The 21764-nt window shown below is 41.0% G+C and overlaps 1 protein-coding gene across 2 annotated transcripts in view; it reads right to left on the bottom strand.

Annotated features, from left to right (window-relative positions):
* The window catches only part of eps15l1b (epidermal growth factor receptor pathway substrate 15-like 1b), a 36766-nt gene that overhangs the window by 10773 nt on the left and 4229 nt on the right, over positions 1-21764 (bottom strand). For both annotated transcript variants that reach the window (XM_072668674.1, XM_072668675.1), the window contains exons 6-22: positions 21644-21706; positions 20329-20454; positions 19955-20014; positions 18631-18903; positions 16179-16339; positions 14872-15037; positions 14662-14733; positions 14351-14436; positions 13547-13619; positions 13232-13393; positions 12349-12546; positions 11708-11860; positions 10916-11027; positions 9419-9519; positions 8085-8154; positions 4644-4726; positions 3516-3612 (exon numbers count right to left, since the gene is read on the bottom strand). In XM_072668674.1, coding sequence (XP_072524775.1) covers positions 3516-3612; positions 4644-4726; positions 8085-8154; positions 9419-9519; positions 10916-11027; positions 11708-11860; positions 12349-12546; positions 13232-13393; positions 13547-13619; positions 14351-14436; positions 14662-14733; positions 14872-15037; positions 16179-16339; positions 18631-18903; positions 19955-20014; positions 20329-20454; positions 21644-21706 — 2056 coding nt within the window. The remainder of the gene's footprint in view (positions 1-3515; positions 3613-4643; positions 4727-8084; positions 8155-9418; positions 9520-10915; positions 11028-11707; positions 11861-12348; positions 12547-13231; positions 13394-13546; positions 13620-14350; positions 14437-14661; positions 14734-14871; positions 15038-16178; positions 16340-18630; positions 18904-19954; positions 20015-20328; positions 20455-21643; positions 21707-21764) is intronic.

Here is a 21764-nt window from a genome sequence, read left to right as displayed (position 1 = left end):
AAGTGGCTCAGAAGACGAAGACCATTCACTGGCTGCCTACCCCTTGACAGATGCCACTGTAAATGAAGGCAATGTTTTTTCACTTCACCTGTACTAATGTTATGGCTGATCCACACACACACACACACACACACACACACACACACACACACACACACACACAGTAATTGTTCCGTGTCAGTTCAGTGTCCGAACTTGTGACTATTACTGTACGAACACATGCTTTTGCATGCGCTTGAGTATACGTGCATACCCTCCTTGGGTTTGTGGTATGATCAGTTGATCAGTTACCTAAACAAAGGTCTTAAGGGGCCGTCCCTGCTCACAATAAAAGGGGAAATGGTGCCTGGAGCTTTGTTCAGATCGATACAGCTGGATGTTCTCCAAGGAGAACTTGAAGAGCTTTCTGCTGTAACAGAAACAGAACAAGCTCATATCAAAAGGGGCTGAAGGTTAACAGGTCAGGCTCCTAGAGCTAGCGTGCAGGACCACAAACACATTAAAGAAACCACTTGCACAAAACTGCTTGTCAGTACTCGCAGTTCACATGGTTCCTGTGGCTCAGTGGGTTGTGAACCAAAGGGATGCCAGTGCAAACCTCGGGTGGGGCACCAAGCACTGCTGACTAAGAACAAGAACTCTTCAATTTCTAGTGTCCTGCCCTTCCTCTCGTGAAAAACGTACCAGATTCAACTGTGAGGTATCAGCACTGATTATAACTGATCAGAAGACTTGGAAAAAACTACTCTTACAAACTCTTACTATAAGTGCTATAAAACCCTTTTTCAAGCCCAGTTAAAGATGAAACATTGGTATTACCATAATTCAGTAATTAGTTTCAGGTTTCCTCAGTTTGTAACGTAACAAAATAAAAATGCATTTAACAGGAACAGTGGAGATCAAACTTTGAGAGAACTGCGTGTAGATTTGCTAGAACGTTAAATAAAAACCTGAGTTTGACCGCAAAATGAAGATTTAGCAGACCCAGGAGTGTTGGTGCCCTGTTCTACTGTGCAGCACAGATGTTTTTAACATCTGAACCAGCCTGGTGTGTTTTGGAAACAAGTCCTGTGGACTGATGAAGGTAAACAGAAGGTTTTGGCTGCAATAATGAAAAGAAAAACAAGGTTGTAGAATTTCATGAAAAGAACACCTGTCCAACTGTTAAGCATTGGGGTGGAGGGATTATGCTTTGAGCTTGTGCTGCAGTCAGTGGCACAGGAAACATGTTACTGGTAGCTGAAAGAAAAAAAAAAAAAAAAAAAAAAAGTGGATCGCTTCTATAACAGGACCCTAAACGCACATCCACAATAGACTACATCAAGGAGGTTTTTCCTTGGGCCTAACAGCTCCTTGACCTACAGATCCTCAAAACAGCAGTGCAGTAAGACCTCATAGAATCTCATAGAACTATAGGCCTTCACCAAGATAGATAAATGCTCGAAAAATTCCCAAATCCAAACTGAAACTCTTAGCTGCTACAAAAAAATGCTGTGGTAATTCCCATAGGTGGTGTTACCAAGTACTGACCATGCAGAGTATTACCTTTGTTATACTGAAACAGTAAAATATCAAGATAGATCTTGCTAAAAAAAAAATGTTTCAAGTTTTTGGAAATCAGGTCCTCTTTTACTCTCTTAAATCCTCACTTCACTGTGTAGTTTTTTTTAACCAGGGATATCCAAACTTTTGCATGCCGCTTTATGTCTTGAATAAAGTACTATAACACAGTAGTCCTGTCAGGATAAGATGTTATCGACCATACACTGACTATATGGTCATCGTTTTTGCGGCCCTTGACATTGCTCATTGTGTTAACTTGATGGGTTTGCTTAAATTAAAATGAACGCCTCCAGTATTTTAGCCAGTCACGCTGTTCTGTTCTCTTGTCCGCTGTCTTTCTGAAAGCGTAGGACAAGAGTGGAGTGCACGAGATGACCAGCGCACCACAAAACTGAATCTGATCTGATTTTTCACCCATTTTGTCCCCAATTTGGGCCGCTAACTACCCGACCCGCACGTACGCAATCATTTTCCGAACTGACACCGATGTAACATGGAGGGAAGTACTGCATATTCGACATATCGCAACAATGTGAGAAACGAACGCCTTCGGAGTAAGCCCGAAGTAAGCAAGGCCAATTGCTGCTCTTTCTGCACCTCGGCTGCCAATGGCTAGCAGCATGACCGGGATTCGAACCAGCGATCCTCTGATCATAGTGACAGCACCTTAGCTCGCTGGACCACTAGTTATTGGTGGGGGGGGGTGGTGGTGGCTACTATTAATTAATTAGGATTATTGCTCTTTATGAGGGTGTACTTGCATTATTATTCTATTATAATATGGTTATATATCAGTGGCACAAAAAGTGGCACACACATACATATGAGTCTTATCAGTGCACAAATCTGTGATTTGTTCAGTCCTTACTCCACAACAAACCCGAAAAAAGACAACCCACAGCCTGGTGCTACCCCATAGGCCGTCCATTTTCCATGAAGCAGTTAGACTTTCAGTATGTTCTTGACAGCCACACAGTTGGCCTACCAACAGCACAAGCTTATCTGAGCCAGCACAGACGTTCCGCTACGCACACCGATGTGCAGATGCTAGATACCTCCAAATGGGGAAGTGCTTTTACTTTCAGCTATCAGATAGAGCAGAGCATCAGCTGGTGGAGTGTATCAGAGCCTGTCGTGATGCTGTGCTCGCCTGAGTATTGGGAAATCTATGATCGCAGATGTGGGTCAAGAACACTGTCCCTGAAAGGGGTTGATTTTTTCCACGTGTGACTTCAAGTATGCAGTTTCTTACACAATATGACAGACTGTTACCCATGAAGAGAAAACGGGACACTTTACATGCTAAAAACAGTAGCAACAACAGGTGATTTAATTTTTTTAAGATAACTGTCACACCGTGTCAGAAACCACATAAGCAAATCTAGTTGGGATTACTTAACAGCTCCCCACAGTTTGAGGCGAGTGTGATAAGTGACTAACATGATGTAAACGTTCCGATACTTGTTTGCTACATTAGCATCGCAGCTTCAGTGAAAAACTACAGAACTTCGAAGATCAAACAGGTCTTTGCTGATCAACAAGAATTACGTTCAGAGGAAACTTGCCACCAGTTTTCACCCGAATAATAGGATGGCCAGTATCTTAATACAGTATTTCTCAACCCATCTTTCGGAGGCCCACTGCCCTGCACGTTTTAGTGTTTCCCCTTCTCCTTAAAAACACCTGACCCAGCAAGTCAGCTGATTAATAACCCATTATTGAGTTAATATGGGTGTGTTAAAGTAGGAAAAGCAGGCAAATGTACAGGGTAGCGGGCCTCCAGGACCAGGTTTAAGAATCACAATCACTGGGCATTGTTACCATTGCAAATTGTCATCTGGATCATCTTGCTGGTCAACAATATGCAAATAATGTGTGCATGTATGTATATTGCTGTTCCATTACAGAATTACATACATACGCATGTATATGCAAATATGCATGAAACGTACCATAAGGCGGAGGAGCTGGTCTGGCTGGTACAGGTTTTTTAGGAGGCGGTAGAGGGTAGGTGGGTTTTCTGCCTAAAGGACGTCCACCGCTAGAGCCCTTAAAAGACAGCACAGTTAATACATGATCACAATACTACATCAAAATCACTGTCATTCAGCAAAGAGTAACAGTAAGTATCAAGATGGTATTGCTTATATACACACACTATATGGACAAAAGTATTGGGACACTTGCTCATTCATTGCTTTTGTTGGAGTAACTATCTTGTCCAAGGTTTTCTATTAGATTTTGAAGCATGGCTGTAAGAATGGGGTTGCATTTAGTGACTAAAGCACCAGTAAGGTGAGGATGTTGGATGATCACCATCCCATCTTTTCCCCAATTCCCCATCTCATCCCAAAAGTATTGGATGGAGGACCAACCACCATGATGAGACACATGAACCCACAAGTTAGACAGGGCCAGAGACAGAGACAAGTATCTTGACTCGTGCTTACGGCCCTGCAACTCGGGATGCGAGTCACATACGATCTGGCAATGAGATGCTATTAAAAGAGTGGGCTCTACAGACTCAGGAAAAGTTTAAACTGTACTTAAGGGCTGTTTTATCGCAAATATATTAATAGAAACGTTGAGAAGCATCATGTTTGATGCACTAGCCCACTTGTAGACATCATATTAGCTAAAACACACACATTAGTAACCTGTCTGAATGCTGAAGTATCTTCAGGCAAATGTCCTGCCAGGTTGAATGTGTTGCCTCCCTGGAAAAGCTGTATGTTGCCTGGTGCACTGACAGCACAGCAAGAGGCATTTGGAGCTTCCCCTTGAAATCTGGGAGTGTGTGGATTGGACAGTGTGCAGTACAGAATCTTATGTTGTGCCATAAGTCAAGTGGGTTTATCAAGTCAAGTGGGATCCATAAGCCCCCTTCACACAGAGAGCCACCATGACTTCATAAGTTTACCCAGTAGCTATACTGTTTGTTTTTATTCCTTGTCAGACGCAACATTTGATCACCGCTGCTCTGAAGAAGGACACAGTAAGAAGACTAACTGACTAGCTACTCGTGCTTTCCTGTGGTCAGCTGAATGAATAGTCCATTTCAGCAGTGACCTCCCTCCTACCTTTGACATATTTCCAAAATCTGCAAACCCACTGTTCCCGCCAAAAGAGTCGCCGCCAAAAGGGTCCGTTGTAGCAAAGGGATCTACGTCAAGAGAGAAAGAGCAAGACAGAGCGTGAGCGAGAGAGAGAACATAGTATTTCAGAAACTCTTACACAGGTAGAGTGGCATGTGTGTGTGTGTGTTTTTTTAAATAATTTGCTCCATTATGGAAACATCCACAAACACGGCAGAGGTAGGAGCAGCAGCGGTAGCAGCAACAGTTCAGCACCACACTCGGCAGCTGCGGGGCTATTTTAGGAGCTTGACTGTGGCCCCAGTGTTTCATTTTCCATGACTTTCTACTCCTGAAAAGCCGGCATTCTGTTCTCTGTCCCATGCTTATGACGTATGTTTCTAATTAACTAATTACAGTGTTAAGTGGAGCACTGCAAACACCCTTTATCTCACACTATGGTACACAGGTTATGACTTCATGTACAAACTCAGGGGGGAAAAAAAAGAGAGAGAACTGCGACACAATGTGCTGCTTGTGAGAGTGACCACAGAGAGTCACATTCAAGCAAAGCCATATTAGAATATGAGAAACCTCTGTGTGTGTGTGTGTGTGTTTATTCCATGCATGCTTCATGTGAGGGAGCAGCAAAAACACAGAACACACACGCCAGTGTACATAAAAAAAAAAAACAAGCTATTTGAAGTGTGTGAATTGTGTTTGTCATAAATTGACCTGAATTCTTTAGCCAGGGAACAGAGAGAGATGTATATCATGTGTGAGAGAGAGAGAGAGAGAGAGAGAGAAGAAAAGAGAATGCGCAGGACAGAGAAAGCGAGAGAAAAAGAAAAAAAGAAAAGAGAAAGTGCGAGACAGACAGCGAGCAAGACGATGAGTGCGAGAGAATGAGAGAAAGAATAAGACAGAGCAAGAGAGTGCATGATTACACGAGTGAAAGAGAGAAAACGCAAGAGTATGCGAGTGTAAGAGCGAGAGGAAAAAAAAAAGAGAGAAAACGAGTTAAGACAGAGAGAGAGAGACAGAAAGAGAGAGAGAGACAGAGAGAGAGACAGAGAGAGAGACAGAGAGAGACAGAAAGAGACAGAAAGAGACAGAAAGAGAGAGACAGACAGACCGCGCAAGTGGATAAAAAGGAGAGAGAGCGCGAGAGGTAGATCAGTGCAGGTGAAAAGTGTCTGTGTTCCTGGAGAGCACTTCTGCTACATTTACACTCTGAGGTTTTCCTTTCTGTTTGGCCACAATGTGAGGCCTGTTTTTGCCGGAGCTATTTTAAGGAGAGCTGGAGTTGTGTGTGCAGGTAAAAGCTCTATAAATAGCCTCAAGCCGCAGGAAAAAGTGAAGCACTGCAGGTCAAAACTGTAGACCACCTTGGTTTAAACTGAGGGGGGGGGGAAGAAACACACTTGTGTGAACTGAAAAAGGAGGAGTGTTCTTTTCATGGAAACTCCTCACACATATTACACTGCTCTGGACTATGAGAAGATTTAACTGTAAAATTCCATGATAGCAAATGGACTGCAACCCTGATTGGGAAAAATGACTACATCCTTTATCTACATTCACTTTCCGTGTATTGTATTTAATCAAGCATACGGAGACGGGGCTAAGCAAGGAATGGCCAGGGTAGAAAGAAGCCAATCAAAAGCCAATCTTTTTGGTTTGTACATCACCACTGCAAACATTCGGAAAGTCGTAGCTCACCACAAAGTAATAGACATTATCAGTTGCTACAGAGTATCTCCATTTTTGTTGTTTTCCACTTTTTGACATAATGTGACTTTTTTTTTTTTTTTTTTTTTTTTTTTTTTTACACACTGTGTCAAATTGACTTCCATTGAAAGTTAAGTAGTTTTTTTCCCACCATTTAGGAGATACAAGATTTTTGAGTGACTGACACAATATGGAAGATATGAGCTAGGTTTCTATATCTATTCTTAATAAAAACAACTTATTTAAAACAATGCATTACAAATATGCCCCTCAGTTTTTTTCCAAGAGTTTGGCATTTAACACATTTTGCTGTAAACCTGTTTATAAAGCAATTATTAATTATCTTCTTTCCCAATGAATTATCTTAAGCATCTTTTTTTGAAGTTCATTTAGTTAATTTTGTGAACTTTTATTTATTCAAGCCCAATCAAATCTGCAAAGAACATAATTGGAGCTCTGCAGAATCATTTGAACAATTGAAACATTCAATAAACTGAAAAATAGTGCTGGGCAATATGTCCTCGAATCAGTATCACAATCACCTGAACAATTCACCTTGACTACAATTAGTGAACGACTACATGAATTGCTCAGCTGGCTCACTGTTGGAGTTCTCCTTCATGACACTTTCAAAAAAAAGAGAGAGAAAAAACAACACATCGACAGCTGGGACCCCAAGAGAGCATAACTGGCCTTGAGTGGGTAGAGGACAGCCTCTCTACACATCATTAAAGTGCAATGCTGGCCGGCACTGGCATCTTAATAAGGGGGCTTTCCTCTGAGCGTGCTGTTTGCCCGGTGTCACTGCATCTTTAGCTGTTCAGGAAAAAAGAGGCGCTGTCTGACTGCACACATATCGGTGTGTGTAATAGGGGGAGAATATGTATGGGTTGGGTAATTGGAGATCCATATTGGGGAGAAAATGATCAGAAAATTAGAAAAAAAAAAAAAAGATAGCTTGCATGTACATCTTGGTACAATCCTATTCACATGACCATAAACACGAGAAGCTAATTTCAGACACTAATTTTGCAGTATCAAAAATTATGCTGGGCCACTTATCTGCTGTAAATATGCAGTCAGAAGCCAGAGGCCTGGTAAACCACTGTAAGCCTGAGAGATGTCATGCAAAATGAGTGCATGAATATGTGCATTTGTGTTGCTTGTGTGTTATGAAACTCTGAGGGCTTTATCTAAGATCCTTTTCCAAAACCTTCTCACTTCAGTACCCAGAAAACCTCAAAGCTTCCCCTTATGAATATCTCTAAGAACCTTCACAACACACTGGTCTTGAGTGGTAAAAGGCCAAGCTGACCACAAACAAACTGAAGCACTTAAAAGGAAGAACAGCAGTGCTTTGAATCCCTTTCACCCCAATGCATATCACCTCTATTTGTGTCTCCACTCCAGCCTGTTTAACAGAGCAGTCCAGTCTTTTTTTCAACAGGATCTGCTATAAGTGTAGCACGCAGCAAATTATCCCTCACCATAACTGACATATTTCCCTGAACAGAGAAGCTGATGAGTCAAAACAGAACAGAAGCACCTGGCCAATGGGTTTTCTGTCAGTTTACCAAGTGCACAGAAATGTGGTGAATCTGTGGTGATCAATTATATGCTACACATACAGACAATAGAGCTTGTTGAGCAATGCACTGGTTACGTGTTGCTTTAAGTTACAGCTAGCAGTGAGTGATGCTATCAAATGTACAGTACCTTGAACTGAGTCTTTGAACTTAGGAGAAGTGCTGGATGCTAAACTCCCCTGCCTCCCAAAAGGGCTGGCCTGCAACACACAAAAGACGGAGAGAGAGAGACGGAGAGAGAGAGAGAGAGAGAGAGGTGTGAGGGGTTATCATTTCACGCTTCAGAGAATACCAACAGTAAGTCAGGTAGTTCCCCAGAGGAGTCTGTTTTTCTCTGGGTGACCTCAAATTCAACAAAATGCAAAATATTTCTGTATTTCAGTGAAAAGGCATCCTTGAAACCAACAACCTGACACCTGGGCATTATTGTATTTGGCCACAGATGCACTTAAACTGGCCCGTAAATGCAAATTGCTACATAAATTACCTTATTTTACTGTGAGTAAGGATGGTGAAGCTGTACTTCTGTAAAATTATAATATAAATTAAGTGACAGTATTGATGTATTAATAGAAGAAAACAGAAAACAGGACAGGCACAGTTCAAACACAGCTAGAACACAGTTCAAAAGACCAACACAATAAGGAACAGTTCGCAGACAACCAAGGTAAGGAGGACCGACAGTTATGAGGACACGGTTAGGACACAGGTAAAGGAAGACACAGTTAGAAGAATACAGGTTTGTTTTTTGACTTCTTGGCGAACTCCAACTCCACTCCAACAAAAGCAGGATAAACTATTTTTAATGCCCTTGATTTTAGAAGAAGCCATAAATGAGCAGGTGTCTCAATACCTATACCTATATAATAATTTTCCATAGCTCTATCACTCCAGATTCAGTCATGCCATATGATTTACAATAATTAGTGTCAATTACAAAAAGGTTTATAGTATCAACATGCCAAGAGGCCACTGCAGAAAACTAAAAATGCTGAATTAGATCACATTATAGATGTAGAACTAGATTAACGTGTTTCCTCGTTATGTTTTTAAAGAACTGTTGTTTCCGACAATGATGCACAAAACGAATTATCTGGGCATTATCAAAAACAGACGTCACCAGTCCCTTTCTTGTCATCAATTCAGCGTGCACAAATGGCCAGCGTGCACAAATGTGACTGCTTAATTTTAGCTGCATGCTTATTTAGGATGATTATATTACTAAGCTTTATGCACTTTATAATATTTCAACAAAAAAAATGTTATCTATAAGTCAACAGTTCACAGAACGAGAACCCTGAATTAGCTCACACTTTAGATATGGAGTTAGATTAAAGTGCTTCCTCATGTGTTTTAAGAATCGTCATTTCTGAGAATGCTCCACAGCAATGACTGGGCATTAATTAAGGATGAAAATGCACGAGAACATGCCAACAGTAAAAGTGTGTTTCCTTTAAAAGTCACCTTTAAATGGCTGGTGGCACTTTTAGGGAATGGCTCAGAGCTGCTGAAGGGGTCTTTGAAAGGATCTGTCTGTTTGAAGGGATCACCGCCAAACGGATCAGCTAAAAAATAAAGTTAGAAGAAAAATAATCATGTAATACATATGCAAATTTGCAGGTTTTACTATAATACGTTTAAAAAAATATATACATGTTTACAGTGTTTTATAAAACACAAATATTGCAATCAGACATAACATCAACACTGAATAATATTAATGCCCAATATAAAGTAGGTCCCCCCACAATCTCATTATTTGAGGCATGGACTCCACAAGACCTCTGAAGATGAAGCTATGGTTTCTGGCAACAAAAAGGCAGCATCAGATCTCCATGGAACACATTAATGAGGTGTCCTGTGACCCTGTAGTCAGCTTACTGACTATCCTTACTTGGACCAAAAACACCCCACAAATATATCCACCTCTTGACAGATGCCACTGTAGATACTGAAGATAACATTTTTTTTACTTCACCTGTCAGTGCTATTAATTAATTTTGGCTGATTGGGGTAGATGTTTTAGTGCAATATGTTAATAAGGCTTACACATAATTAAGGTGTTACTTCAGTTCGACATCAACACAAACCTGTAGGTATAAGTCCCATGTTCAAGCTTTGAGGTGCTGCATGCAGAAAGGTCTAAGAAATTAGATTCTGCTGTTCAGCTCCTGCACTCAATTCAAATAGGCCATCCAACCTCCATCACCACCCCCCCCAGCCTTAAAACCTAAACTCTAACTGATCCAATCAGTCTTCACACCACACTGTAGGTCTTTCAGTAGGTGATTAGCTTGCCCAAACTGAAACCTGATATCGACCAGGAAAGCAGAATCGGATTTGAGTGAAGCAGGCTGCTCGCTGAGGGCAGCTATGATGACCAAAACTGGTATTTGATTCAAGCGCAAGGCGAAAACATCCAGCGCTTTTATGACATTCCCTTCCTACATCGATAGGCATTAATATGGAGTTGGTTCCCCTTTGCAGCTCTAACTGAAGGTTTGGAGCTCTGCAGTTATTGAGTCAGCAGAGCGCTGGAAACTTCTATGCACTATTCTCTGAGCTCAGCACTCGGCCCTGACCGGCTCTGTAACTTTACATGGTCCAGAGCTTGGTGGCTGAGTTGCTGTGGCTCCTTTACGCTCCCACAGTTAATGGGGGAATATCTAGGAGGGAAGAAATTTCATCAGCTGATTTCTTGTTGCAACTGTGGCTCCTATAACATACAGTATCATGCAGGAGTGTATTGTGAATATTGTGTATATAGGGGCAAATATTACTTTTCCACCAATCATTCCTACTAAGGCTGCGCTTCCCACAAACGAATTGTTCATTAAAACGCCCGCGAAACCCAAACCAACAGCTTAGTGACTGAAAGTGAATTAAGCACACCAGCACAGTGTACGCTAGAGTAAACACAGCTGGACCATAACACTCAGGCAGCGCGGTATGTTACAGCACCTTTATTGAACAGGTCACTTTTGAAGGGATCCTCGGTCTGGAAGGGGTCCACGCTGTGGGCCTGAGTGGCGTTAGTATTAAACACAGCCAGCTTCGACCTGAAGGAGTCCTCCTGAAACAGACACACCATTCAGAGACGTTGTTTGTCCTCCTACTCGGAGCTGGGGAAAATATTATCATTGTAATGAGAAAGACGAGAATAGCACGCAGCTCGATTAACCTCGCCGGCTGCGTCACAAACACAGCCCTCATCCACTCATTTCCTGTGCCAGAGAGGGGAGAATTTATGAAGGCAGCAACGTCAGAGGGAGCATGCTTTCAGGAGAAAAGGAGCCTGTCTGACACTGGGCCACTGTTTGGTACGGTTATACTTCAGAGCAATCCTACAGCTACACACTGAGACTGTGATAAGCCACACAATATGTTAAAATAAACTGACATAACGTTTTTTCCTGCGTTACTTTGTCCAGAAATGTTCAGTAATGATGAAATCTAAGCATCTGCAGTCTAAGCATCCCTGTTTTTTTGTGATTAAGGACATTTTAGCCTTGCATACTGTTGCCATACTGTGTGAAAAGTTTTGTTCTAGAGAAACTTAGCGAGACAGAATTGTTCAGAGTGGTGGTGAATGGAACAGGATGACTGAAGAAAAAGAGTAATGTCTCTAAAAGCTACATTACAGAAAGTTATTATACAAAATGGTTATGCAAATGCTGCCAATAAAGCAGCATAATAAAAAATGCAAAACATCTAGATGCTCACTAAACCCATTAGTTAACAGATTATTCTCACCACAGTGGTGCTGGGTGTTGAACTCTCCTCAGCAAGGAGCTGGTCGATCTCTGCCAGGTTGCTCATGCTGCCGTTAAGAGCTTTGTTGAATCGCTCGATGGATTTATTCAGCTCTTTTTGGCTCTCCTGAATCTGTGAGAGCTCACTCTGCGTCTGTGAGAACAGTGAGTTTACCAAAGAGAAATAGTGCATGAGTTTGGACTTTGGAGCACTGTTGTGAAGATTTTGTTGCATTTAGCGACAAGAGCATTGTGAGGTCAGGATGTTGGATGATCACCACCCCAACTCATCCCAAAAGTACTGGATGGAGAACCAACCATTGTTCCAGAGAACACAGTTCCACTGCTCCACAGCTCAAATGCTAGGGGACTTTATACCCTTCAAGCCCAACCCTGGCATTAAGCATGGTGCCAACAGTTTTTTTCCCCCTAGAGAGTCCTATTCTATTGGCAGTCCTTCCCTACAGAGACTAGACAGGCTGTGTGCAACAATGGTTGCAACTTAATAAAAGTAGCTGAATGCTACATTAGAAGAGGTGTCCACAACCATTTAGGCATATAGTGTATCGACAATCACCTCTAGAAAATATCAACAGTGATTTCAAACTTTTAGATAGTCAGTGTGTGTTTGTTGCCTCTTACCTCATCCATTTCATTCTGCGAGGTCTTCAGCAGTTTGAGGATGCTCTCTAATTTGGCTTGGCCTGCACAGAGCTTCTCCTCCAGTTGTTCTTCCTCCTGTTCTAGGCAGTACAGGTCTGTTTTGGTTCGGTTCATCTCCTTCTCCTGTGTCTGCAGGTCTGTCTCCTGAGACTGGATCTTTGTCTGCAGAGAGGAGATCTGTGCGGTGCACACATATACAATGCAAAACACATTAGACAAAATACAGATGTGAGGTAATGAAAAACAGTACCTGGTGAATTAATTATGACCACACCCAATTATAACTCCCCTAGCACTAGTGATGCTCCTGAGGAGAGTAAGGAAGTCTCCTCTGACACATGCAAAGCCAGCCACTGCCTCTTTTCGAATGTGGCATTGCTGGGCAGACGACACGTTCAGAGGAAGGCACCAGGTCTTATTTATACCTCAGACATCTAGTTAGGTTTTGCCTTGACTTTTGAAGTGAGTGGTAGCACCATGCCCAGATCCCAAGAGCTCTCTAAGACCTTCAGAAAGAAGGCTGTAGATGCAGATAAGTCTGGGAAGGGGTTTAAAAAGAGCTTAGAACTATCACAAATCAGCCGCTTCACTGTCCGCTAAAATCATTTAGAGAACACTTACAGCAAGTATTAACATAGTCAGGTCAGGCTGTACTGTGCTAGCAGGTTCAGCCCAATAACAGACCACAAGATGTGTAAAGAAGTCTTCAACAATACTTAAATGTGACCTATTTTTTTTTTTACATGACTGTACATTTCTCTCTGAATGTAAGCCCTTCATGTATTATCTATATTATATGACAATTTTTGGGTGCTACAGTGTTGCTGCTCTTTCCCCATCACCATGGTTCTTTTTCTCTCACCCTATTGCCTTCCTCGTTGCACTTGCTCTTAGCCTCGTTCACCATGCCCTCCAACTTGCTCCTCTGCTGCTCCATCTCCTGCAGTCTGTCCTGGGCGATCTGCTTCTGATGGTCCAGCTCGTGGAGGCTGCTGTTCTCATGCTCCAGCTCGCTTTGCATGCCCTGTGGCAAGCATTACACACAAACAGCAGGTTTACAGGCTGCTAGACATTCTTTGCAATGATCAAACAAGACTGCTTACAATGCAGCATATACTGCTGTGCACACAGGTACTAATGAAGGTGGCAAATATCTAAATTTCAGTCCGGGACTTACATGAACTTCGCTGTTCTTCTGTCGCAGGGCCTCCTCCTTCTGTCTGATCTCCTGCTCTATGCTGCGCTTCTCGCTGCCAAAACAAATAACACATGCAAATTCAGGAGTTTAAGTGCATTGCAGACGTGGTGACCCTTGGTTTGTATAATCACCACTGAGAAATCATGAGTCATTAAGGTTCTGTGCAAAGAACCATTTTACACCAATACACTCTGAATTACGTTGTTTGCATTTTAATGACTGAATTATACAATTACAGATAGAAAGTGGACAAATATTAGAAATATGCAGAATTCAGTGACAAAAAAAGCTTAGCTTCAGCTTATCAGTTTAGGTTTGAAGGCTTCAGAGTGATATGCAATAATATTAGAATGATATTACGCTCATTATCATTCTTATAAGAATCAATCAAACCTTCAAAACCATGATGATCATACCCTAAATATTTACAGGCTAATGATAGACCTTTAAATACCTCTGTGGTCCACCAGGGGGAGCTTATAGAAAATATATATATTTTTTAAGTATTGTACTTAGGCACTTCAGGTAATGAATCAGGTAAGCTGGCAATAGGGGTATCTAAGCTTTGTTCTTCAAACTAGCACACAAGATCTCAACCACTTTCTTCAGAATGGGAGATTCTTGTTACATTTACATTATTTTTTGTTGGAGTTTTCTTTAATCTATTTTAATGATATAGAGTGTTTTACAAGCAAAAACACACTAACGTAAAACCATTTTTCACACTAATGTAAATAGAAGCACGTCATCCCATCTTTCTCCACAGTGCAACATTTGTCTCACCTCTGCAACTGAGAGATTTCCTGGCTAATGTTGTCTAGCTCTTTAATTCCAGTCAACTCCACTGGTCCCACTGCACTACTGCTGTCCTATGGGAAGAGGAAAAACAGAAGATTAAAACAAACAAACAGAAAGTAACACATATGCTGCCTAAAATGCACTCACTAATACTTCAGACAATTACTTGGTAACATAGCTGTGTAGATGCTGTAAAATGCATTTAGATAAACACAAGGTGGCAGTATTTACCACAATTTCACAGAAATTGGTGCATCAGGTGCAACACTAGGGAAGAAAAAGACTTAGTCACTTACTCTAGATACACTGGACATGGACAGTCCAGCCAATTCAAATCCTACTGAGGAGGAGAATTCTGATGGAATTGTCTAAGAATGAGAGGGAGGACAAGACAAGAGAAAGAAGAATGGAAGTATGCTCAGTAACACTTTCATGATCAAGTAAAAAAAAAATCCTCGACCACACCATAAAAGTCAATTGAGTGTTTGTTGTGTTCATGTACTCACTGTAGGGGCAGCAGAAGCTGCAGATCCCCTCTCTGAGGGGGGAATCATTTCAGGTGTCAGACTCTGAGGAGGGTCAGTCCCTTTGACCTTCTGCTGGATAAGGTGCATAGCCAGACAGAACTGCTCTTTCGTTAGCTTGCCTGTAGATTTAGTGTCAGCCAAGGACCTAGACACACATAGAAAGAGGTGAAGAGACAGACAGAGGATAACCGAACAGGTGCTTCAGCTGGTATGCTTGTACTTGTGGGGAAATCATTCATCATGCATAGACTGGTAATTAAATAATAAATAAACATTTTCATTTAGGTTTTAATTTTAAAATAAAAAAAGAATGAAACATGATACTGTGCAAAAGATTTAGGCACCCGCAAAAAACTATTATAAAGCTTCTCGTTTGGGCAGTAAGTGTTTATTTGCTAAATATTAGAATAAAAACACTAAAAACATTCCTACAAAAAGTAGTGGTTTGACGTCACTGTGCTAATTAAAACATCTCCGAATCTCACCCTCATGGACGTCTAGTATTATTTATAGCTATAGTTATCCAACAACTGGTTTGATAAATCACTAGTTAAAGCAGCGTTATGAGAAAAATTACATTTCTTGCTATGAGGCTCCCCCTGCAGTCAGAAATGGATATCGCACCTTGCAACCCCTTAGGGACATGCAATTTACATGCATTTTACAAGCTGATAGATACAGAACCGGCATCTGAAGTAAAAAAATAAATAAATAATGTGGGATAAAGCAAAAGAGTAATTTTACAGAATTTTACACAAATATGACTCAGGCCACTTCACTGAGCAACGTGCCGAACCGCAAATAGCAGTGATAGAGATGTTATTCTCCCCATTTTGTCAGTGGAACATCAGCATGATTTTAAAGCTGCTACTTTAAGGTAAAAAAAATGCTACATACTGCTGCTTTAATGATGTTAAACCAGGTAAGCTGGTAAGGGAATTGATCAAATTCACACTCTTGTAGGGGGCATCCAGGAAAAACCCAGAACAAAGCTTTAATCTCCAAACTAGCTCACAAGATCTAAACTGCTTGCTTCGAAATCAGTCTTGTTACTTTTTGGCGTATTTCAGTTTACTTGCGTCTGTTCTAATGCAATCTGGAGTTTTTACAGATGAATGGTTTTAAATAATGTGCCTAGGTGCCCAATACCTCTGCAGAGAACTCCATATATTAAAGGATACACTGATGCACTGATAAACTTGTAATTAAGTGTTGTGGTGCCATTAGAAGCCGGGAACCTGTTACAGCAATTTAGTGGGGACTTGAACTGTTTGCCAGCCTCTCACCAGATGTGGGCCAGCACAGTCTGGGGCAGTCCTGAGTTTATGAAAATGTCCTTAACTTCCCCTCCTCCCACCATGCCATCAAAATCTGAGTCAGCCAGCTCAAAGATTTCCTCGTATTGCTCTCTGTCCTCCGGAGGCACCACCCAGTTCAGCGAGACAGGCTAAAACACATACATACACACACAACACACTTCTTCCAGTGATTCAGTCTAAACATGCAGCTTATTTCACACAGAAATATTCATCAATTATGACTCAAACAATTCCAGCGTAACAGAAAAGCCCAGAAAAAAGGCAGAGCCCTCCAGGTGTTGCAATATACAGAAAGTAACAATGACTGTGTGAATACAAAAGGAATGGGGTGTAAGGCTAGTAGAATGTGGAGAAACTGGTTTGGGTAAAACTGAAGAGAGCAAGGCATGGAGATCTAAAACTGACATTCAAGCGCTTTAAAAATAGGCTTTTATAGAATCACAGATAAGTGCATGTAATAATAATAATAATAATAATAATAAATAATTATAGTATAATTCCAAACTGTTGTCCATCTGTTTTTCTGCATAATTCGTAAGTCTCTTTTCATCCTGTTCTTCAATGGTCAGGACCCCACAGGACCACCACAGACCATTCTTAGGCACTGTTGTGTGAATATTTCAGATTGGTGGACTATTCTCAGTCCAGCACTGACTCTGCTGTGTCTTATCTGCTCCTACCAGCACAACACACACTAGCACACCATTACCAGGTCTGTGTCACTGCAGTGCTGAGAAGAACCCACCACCCAAATACTACCTGCTTTGTGGTGGTCAGTCCTGTCCATTCAATAACAGGGTGAAAGGAGGCTAACAAAGTATGCAGAGTAACTGATGGACTACAGACTGGAATTATAGAGCTATAAAGTGCTTCTATACGGCACATGGAGGTGATAAAATAGACAATGAGCGTAGAAACATGGTAGTGCTCTAAAATGAAATGAAATTTCCATTGAAAGTTTGTATTTCTTCATCTGTTAAGTTGACATTTTGGAGATCCAAGCTTTGTGCATTACAGCAACAATTTGTACATGTATTTATAATACCTAGGTCATCTGGGTCATCACTACCGTTAATAGTAGGACTAGTAGGAATAGTAGGACTGCACAGCATGGGCACATCCCTAGTGATACACTTTGCGATACATGTGAAAAACACAGTAGCAAATCAATAAGGTCACGGTCTTTCCCAAAATAACCGACTTTTGTTGGATTATCTGAATACCTTGATTCTTCAAAATACCCTCAAAAATCTAGATCTGATCTAGTTGTCTAGTTGATCTAGCAGTGCATACTTCTGTGACACCAGCATGGCAAAAGCCAACAAGTGATTTGGAAAATCGAAGTTTGTGACTTCACTAAGTATGTCACAAAAGCTTATTCAGTCCAACAGGCATCTGACCATATCAGGCAAGGCCTATGTCATGACTCAGCCTTTGGTAGTTGGCACAAGCAGGATTATCTGGCTGGGTGGGAAAGTTTGTCTTTCCTGAGTGGCAAGGTTTTTACAACCACACAAGTTTTTTATTAAATGCTTTAAAATCAATGTGCTTCTGTTTCTGGACTGTACAATATTATCATTTGTTAAATGTTATCAGTGTTGGCCTTTCATCTGCCTTAAATGCTATTGAATGCAGAAGCACACGTTTGCCATAAAAGTCTCACTTAACATAATGTGAACCATTACTCAAATATATCTAGTTAGCTAGATTCAGATGTCTACACATCACACACACACACACACACACACACACACACACACACACACACACACACACACACACATTTTATCTAGTCCCTGTAGAGAAGTACTGTCAATAGAATAGAACTCTAGAGCACATAAACATGAACCTGTGATCATCCAGCCTCTTGATCTCACTAGATCCCAACAATTTCAAATGAGTCCGATTGTTGCTAGTGGCGATCGCCCTTCACATGCTTTTTATCTCCATTAGTACTGTATTGAAGTTGGGTGAATCAGTTAATGTGACAGCATTATATTCTGAATCAGGTGCAAAATACATTTCCTGTTTTGTGCCCCTTCTCTTTACAAACTAGACAACTAGTTTTATGGAAGTGGTTCTAGATTTTGTGCAGGTAAACTGTGCAGGTATGTGTGAAAAGGTCTTCTAGGTTAGTTTCCAGGATAAGGCCTAGTCCTGAATCACACACCCTTAACCCCTTTGCACTTCGCATTCTAAAAAGCCTCAGATGCTCCAGATGAGATGCTATGAGTTTGGATGAATCAAGGCATTAAGATGATCCTTAGGCTTTTATATAGGTAACATTATAACTGTCATATGTGGCAATGTAATGTCAATGCTATATGTTTACCATTGTAGTTAACTGCTCTATAGGTTTTTAATGCCTGTGAAAAGTGACAATGTATGTGTGTGTGTGTGTGTGTGTGTGTGTGTATACCTGCAATGGTGCTGGGCTGGGGCTAGGACTGGGGCTTGAGCTTCTAAAGGAGTTTGATGGTGAGAGACCGGAGGCAGTGGTCAGAGGACTCTTCGAGAGGTGTGTGGTGGACCGTAGGCTGTCCATCATGAGGAAAGGGCTAGAAGGCAGCACAGGCACGGAGCCAGGCAGAGCACCCCCTACCTTCTTATGCTTGGATGGAGGAATGAGGGAAGAGGGAAGGATGGAGGGAATGGGTTCTTTCTCTCTGGCTCGGTAAACCAAATGCATGGCCTGAGGAAATAAAGCAAAAAAAAGTTCCAGAGCACACCAAGAATTACACAAATACATACGTACTTGGATAATTGCTTATAGTTATCTTAATATCACATAAAATATATGGACAAAAGTATTAAGACATCCACTCCTTTGTTTGTCCTGCTTTTGTGGAAGTAACTGTCTCTACTGTCCAGAAAAGGCCTTCTACTTAATTTTAAAGCATTACTGTGAGGATTTGATTGCATTTCATTAAAAATGGTGGTCAGGATGTTGGATGATCACCACCCCACCTCAACCCCAAACTCATCCCAAAAGTATTGCATGGAGCAGCCTCATTCCAGAAAACACACAGCTCAATGCTGGGGGGATTTATACCCCTCTAGCCCACACAAGGCATTAGGAGTAATGCTAATAGGTTCATGTTTATGACCTCCTATCTAGACCTATTGTATTGGCAATACATCTCTACAGGGACTAGATATGCTATGTGTGTATGCACATCTGCAGATCTGTGTCAACAATGAGTTAAACTTTAAAAAAGCTAAACACATTCATTTAAAAGGAGTGTCCACAAGCATTTAGACATACAGTGTACCATCTGATTTGCAACTCATTTGCAAAACACATTGTAAACACGCCACTGATTTTTATAGCATTTGCATCAGCACACTCTAAAAACAAAGCTTGGTAGTGTATCTAAAAAGCTAATGAAGGACAGCAGAGTCATAATCTGAAGACTGTGAATAACCCATGAGCTATTTATGGATGTAAACATAAACATAACATAGCTGACTATATGTCACCTATAATACCTGCACTTTTTAATTTTATTTTATATTTTTTTAATTTATAACACAAGTACTGCGCTAGAATCCACAGTCAACGCTGAGGTAAATCAAGCCTAACATGGCTGACACCTGATCCATTAAAATCAGTTCATTAGAGCGTTTAACTTTATGAAAGTACACCATTAAAATAAAGTATTTTTAATATTGAAGTATACTGACATTATTAGCACTTTAACAGAAAATTTGATGAACTATAGTTTAGTCAGACATTCACTTACCACTGCAAACTCGTCTTTATCCAAGTGCCCATCCTTATCAATGTCACTGAGATCCCAAATCTAACAGAAAAGAAACAAAAATTCAAGATGCACGGTTTATAGCTACAAAATATAGTCCTCGGGGAGACCCAGTCAGGCCACATTTCAGTTGCATTCCAGTCCCCAACACGCCTGCGCCACATTAGCAACATTCTACAGTCATTGTTCATCAGACTCTGGTAAAGAGCTGGATGAAAATAAAAAAGAGGACCGGCTAAGGGTCCTAGAGAACTAGATTGCACTAAAAACATAGCCCACAGAGCACATCTATAATAATAACAACCAACATATATAATGATGTAATAGCAAAGGTTAATAAAGAGTGAAAAACTTACCTTCCCAAGGACATCTAGGGGCAGGTTAGAATTAATGAGGACCGGTTTCACCTTATCTCCTGAGAGAAGGCCTTTGACAGGCAAGAGACTCTCAAATATGCCATCGTATTTCGCTCGGTCATCATACTAGTTGTAGAGATAAATGAGAGACACAGCTGACTTCTTTAGGAGCAAAACATACTTAGCAAGCAGCAAGAGTACTACTGTAACCATTTATTTAAAAAAAAAAAAGCTCTACTACACCCACACTTGGGTAAAAGTATAGTTACTTTTGTTAAACAAGTACTGAAGGGCAACTTAAAGTACATGATATGTCTAAATGTTATTAATAATATTTACAAAATAATAATAAATGCCATTAAATTATTGCTAACACAGATGTGCAAATGCACACACATCTTGTCTAATTCCTGTACTGAAGTACAGATAAAGCATGAACCTATTGGCACCATGCCCAATGCCAGCCCTGGGCTAGAGGGGTATAAAGCCCCCCAGCATTGAGCTGTGGAGCAGTGGAACTGTGTTCTTTGGAATGATGGATGGTGCTGGACAGTAGAGACAGTTGCTCCAACAAAAGCAGGGAAAACAATAAATGAGCGGGTGTCCCAATACTTTTGTGCACACAGCATAATAAAAATATAAATTCAGCTTTTCCAATAAATACACCAATATTCAATTAATACATCAAACATTCATTTAAATAGCAGTCAAATTGAAACATCTGTGAGTACTTCTTTTTTAACATTTATCTGCCGATCCTAAAACATTAGCATTATCATAACTATCGCATTGTGATATTTAGCTCTATAACTGCAATACAGCATTCTGCACTCCTCATGTTTCCATAAAACCTATTTCTTATGCCCACAAGCCCCTTCCTTGCTGTTTAAAATCCAAGTGAATTTGTAACATGACAGATTTCTAAATGAAACCGGTTGTGCAGGAGAGATTTATTTAGGGCGGAATGTGATTTTATCCCAGTGGATTTGACGGGCTGATGGAGAGAGGGTTTTCCCAGACAGAGTCAGAGCTGGAGTACTGGCCTGCAGCTGCAAACAGGGGTAACAACTCGTGTTTCCACTCAATGATAGGTGGGGTGGTGTGAGGGGAGTGACAACACGCGGTATTGTCAATGATTCCTATAAACTGTCCCCGCCCTTTGTACTCAGCTATGCAGCCAAAAGTCAGAAGCTGTTTAAAGGCAGGTATAAGTTATGGCTCTTTGAGCAAAGATGACAGAAAACACATTTTCTTTGCATTTTGAGGTGTGGTGCACATGAGCTAGCACAGGACAAATAAAGCCAACAATTCTAACCTTCATTGTCCAAGCGGAGTCACTAGTAGCTGTAGATATTAGAGATGGACTGGCGCTGTCTCTCTGTAAACCAACAGCAGATGAACAAATTTTAATTATTCTAACAAATCATCTTTACTAA

Source organism: Salminus brasiliensis, chromosome 23 (assembly GCF_030463535.1).
Source record: "Salminus brasiliensis chromosome 23, fSalBra1.hap2, whole genome shotgun sequence".
NCBI lineage: Eukaryota > Metazoa > Chordata > Actinopteri > Characiformes > Bryconidae > Salminus > Salminus brasiliensis.
Note: the sequence above shows the minus strand (reverse complement) of the source record. Positions and strands in the feature narration are given on the sequence as shown.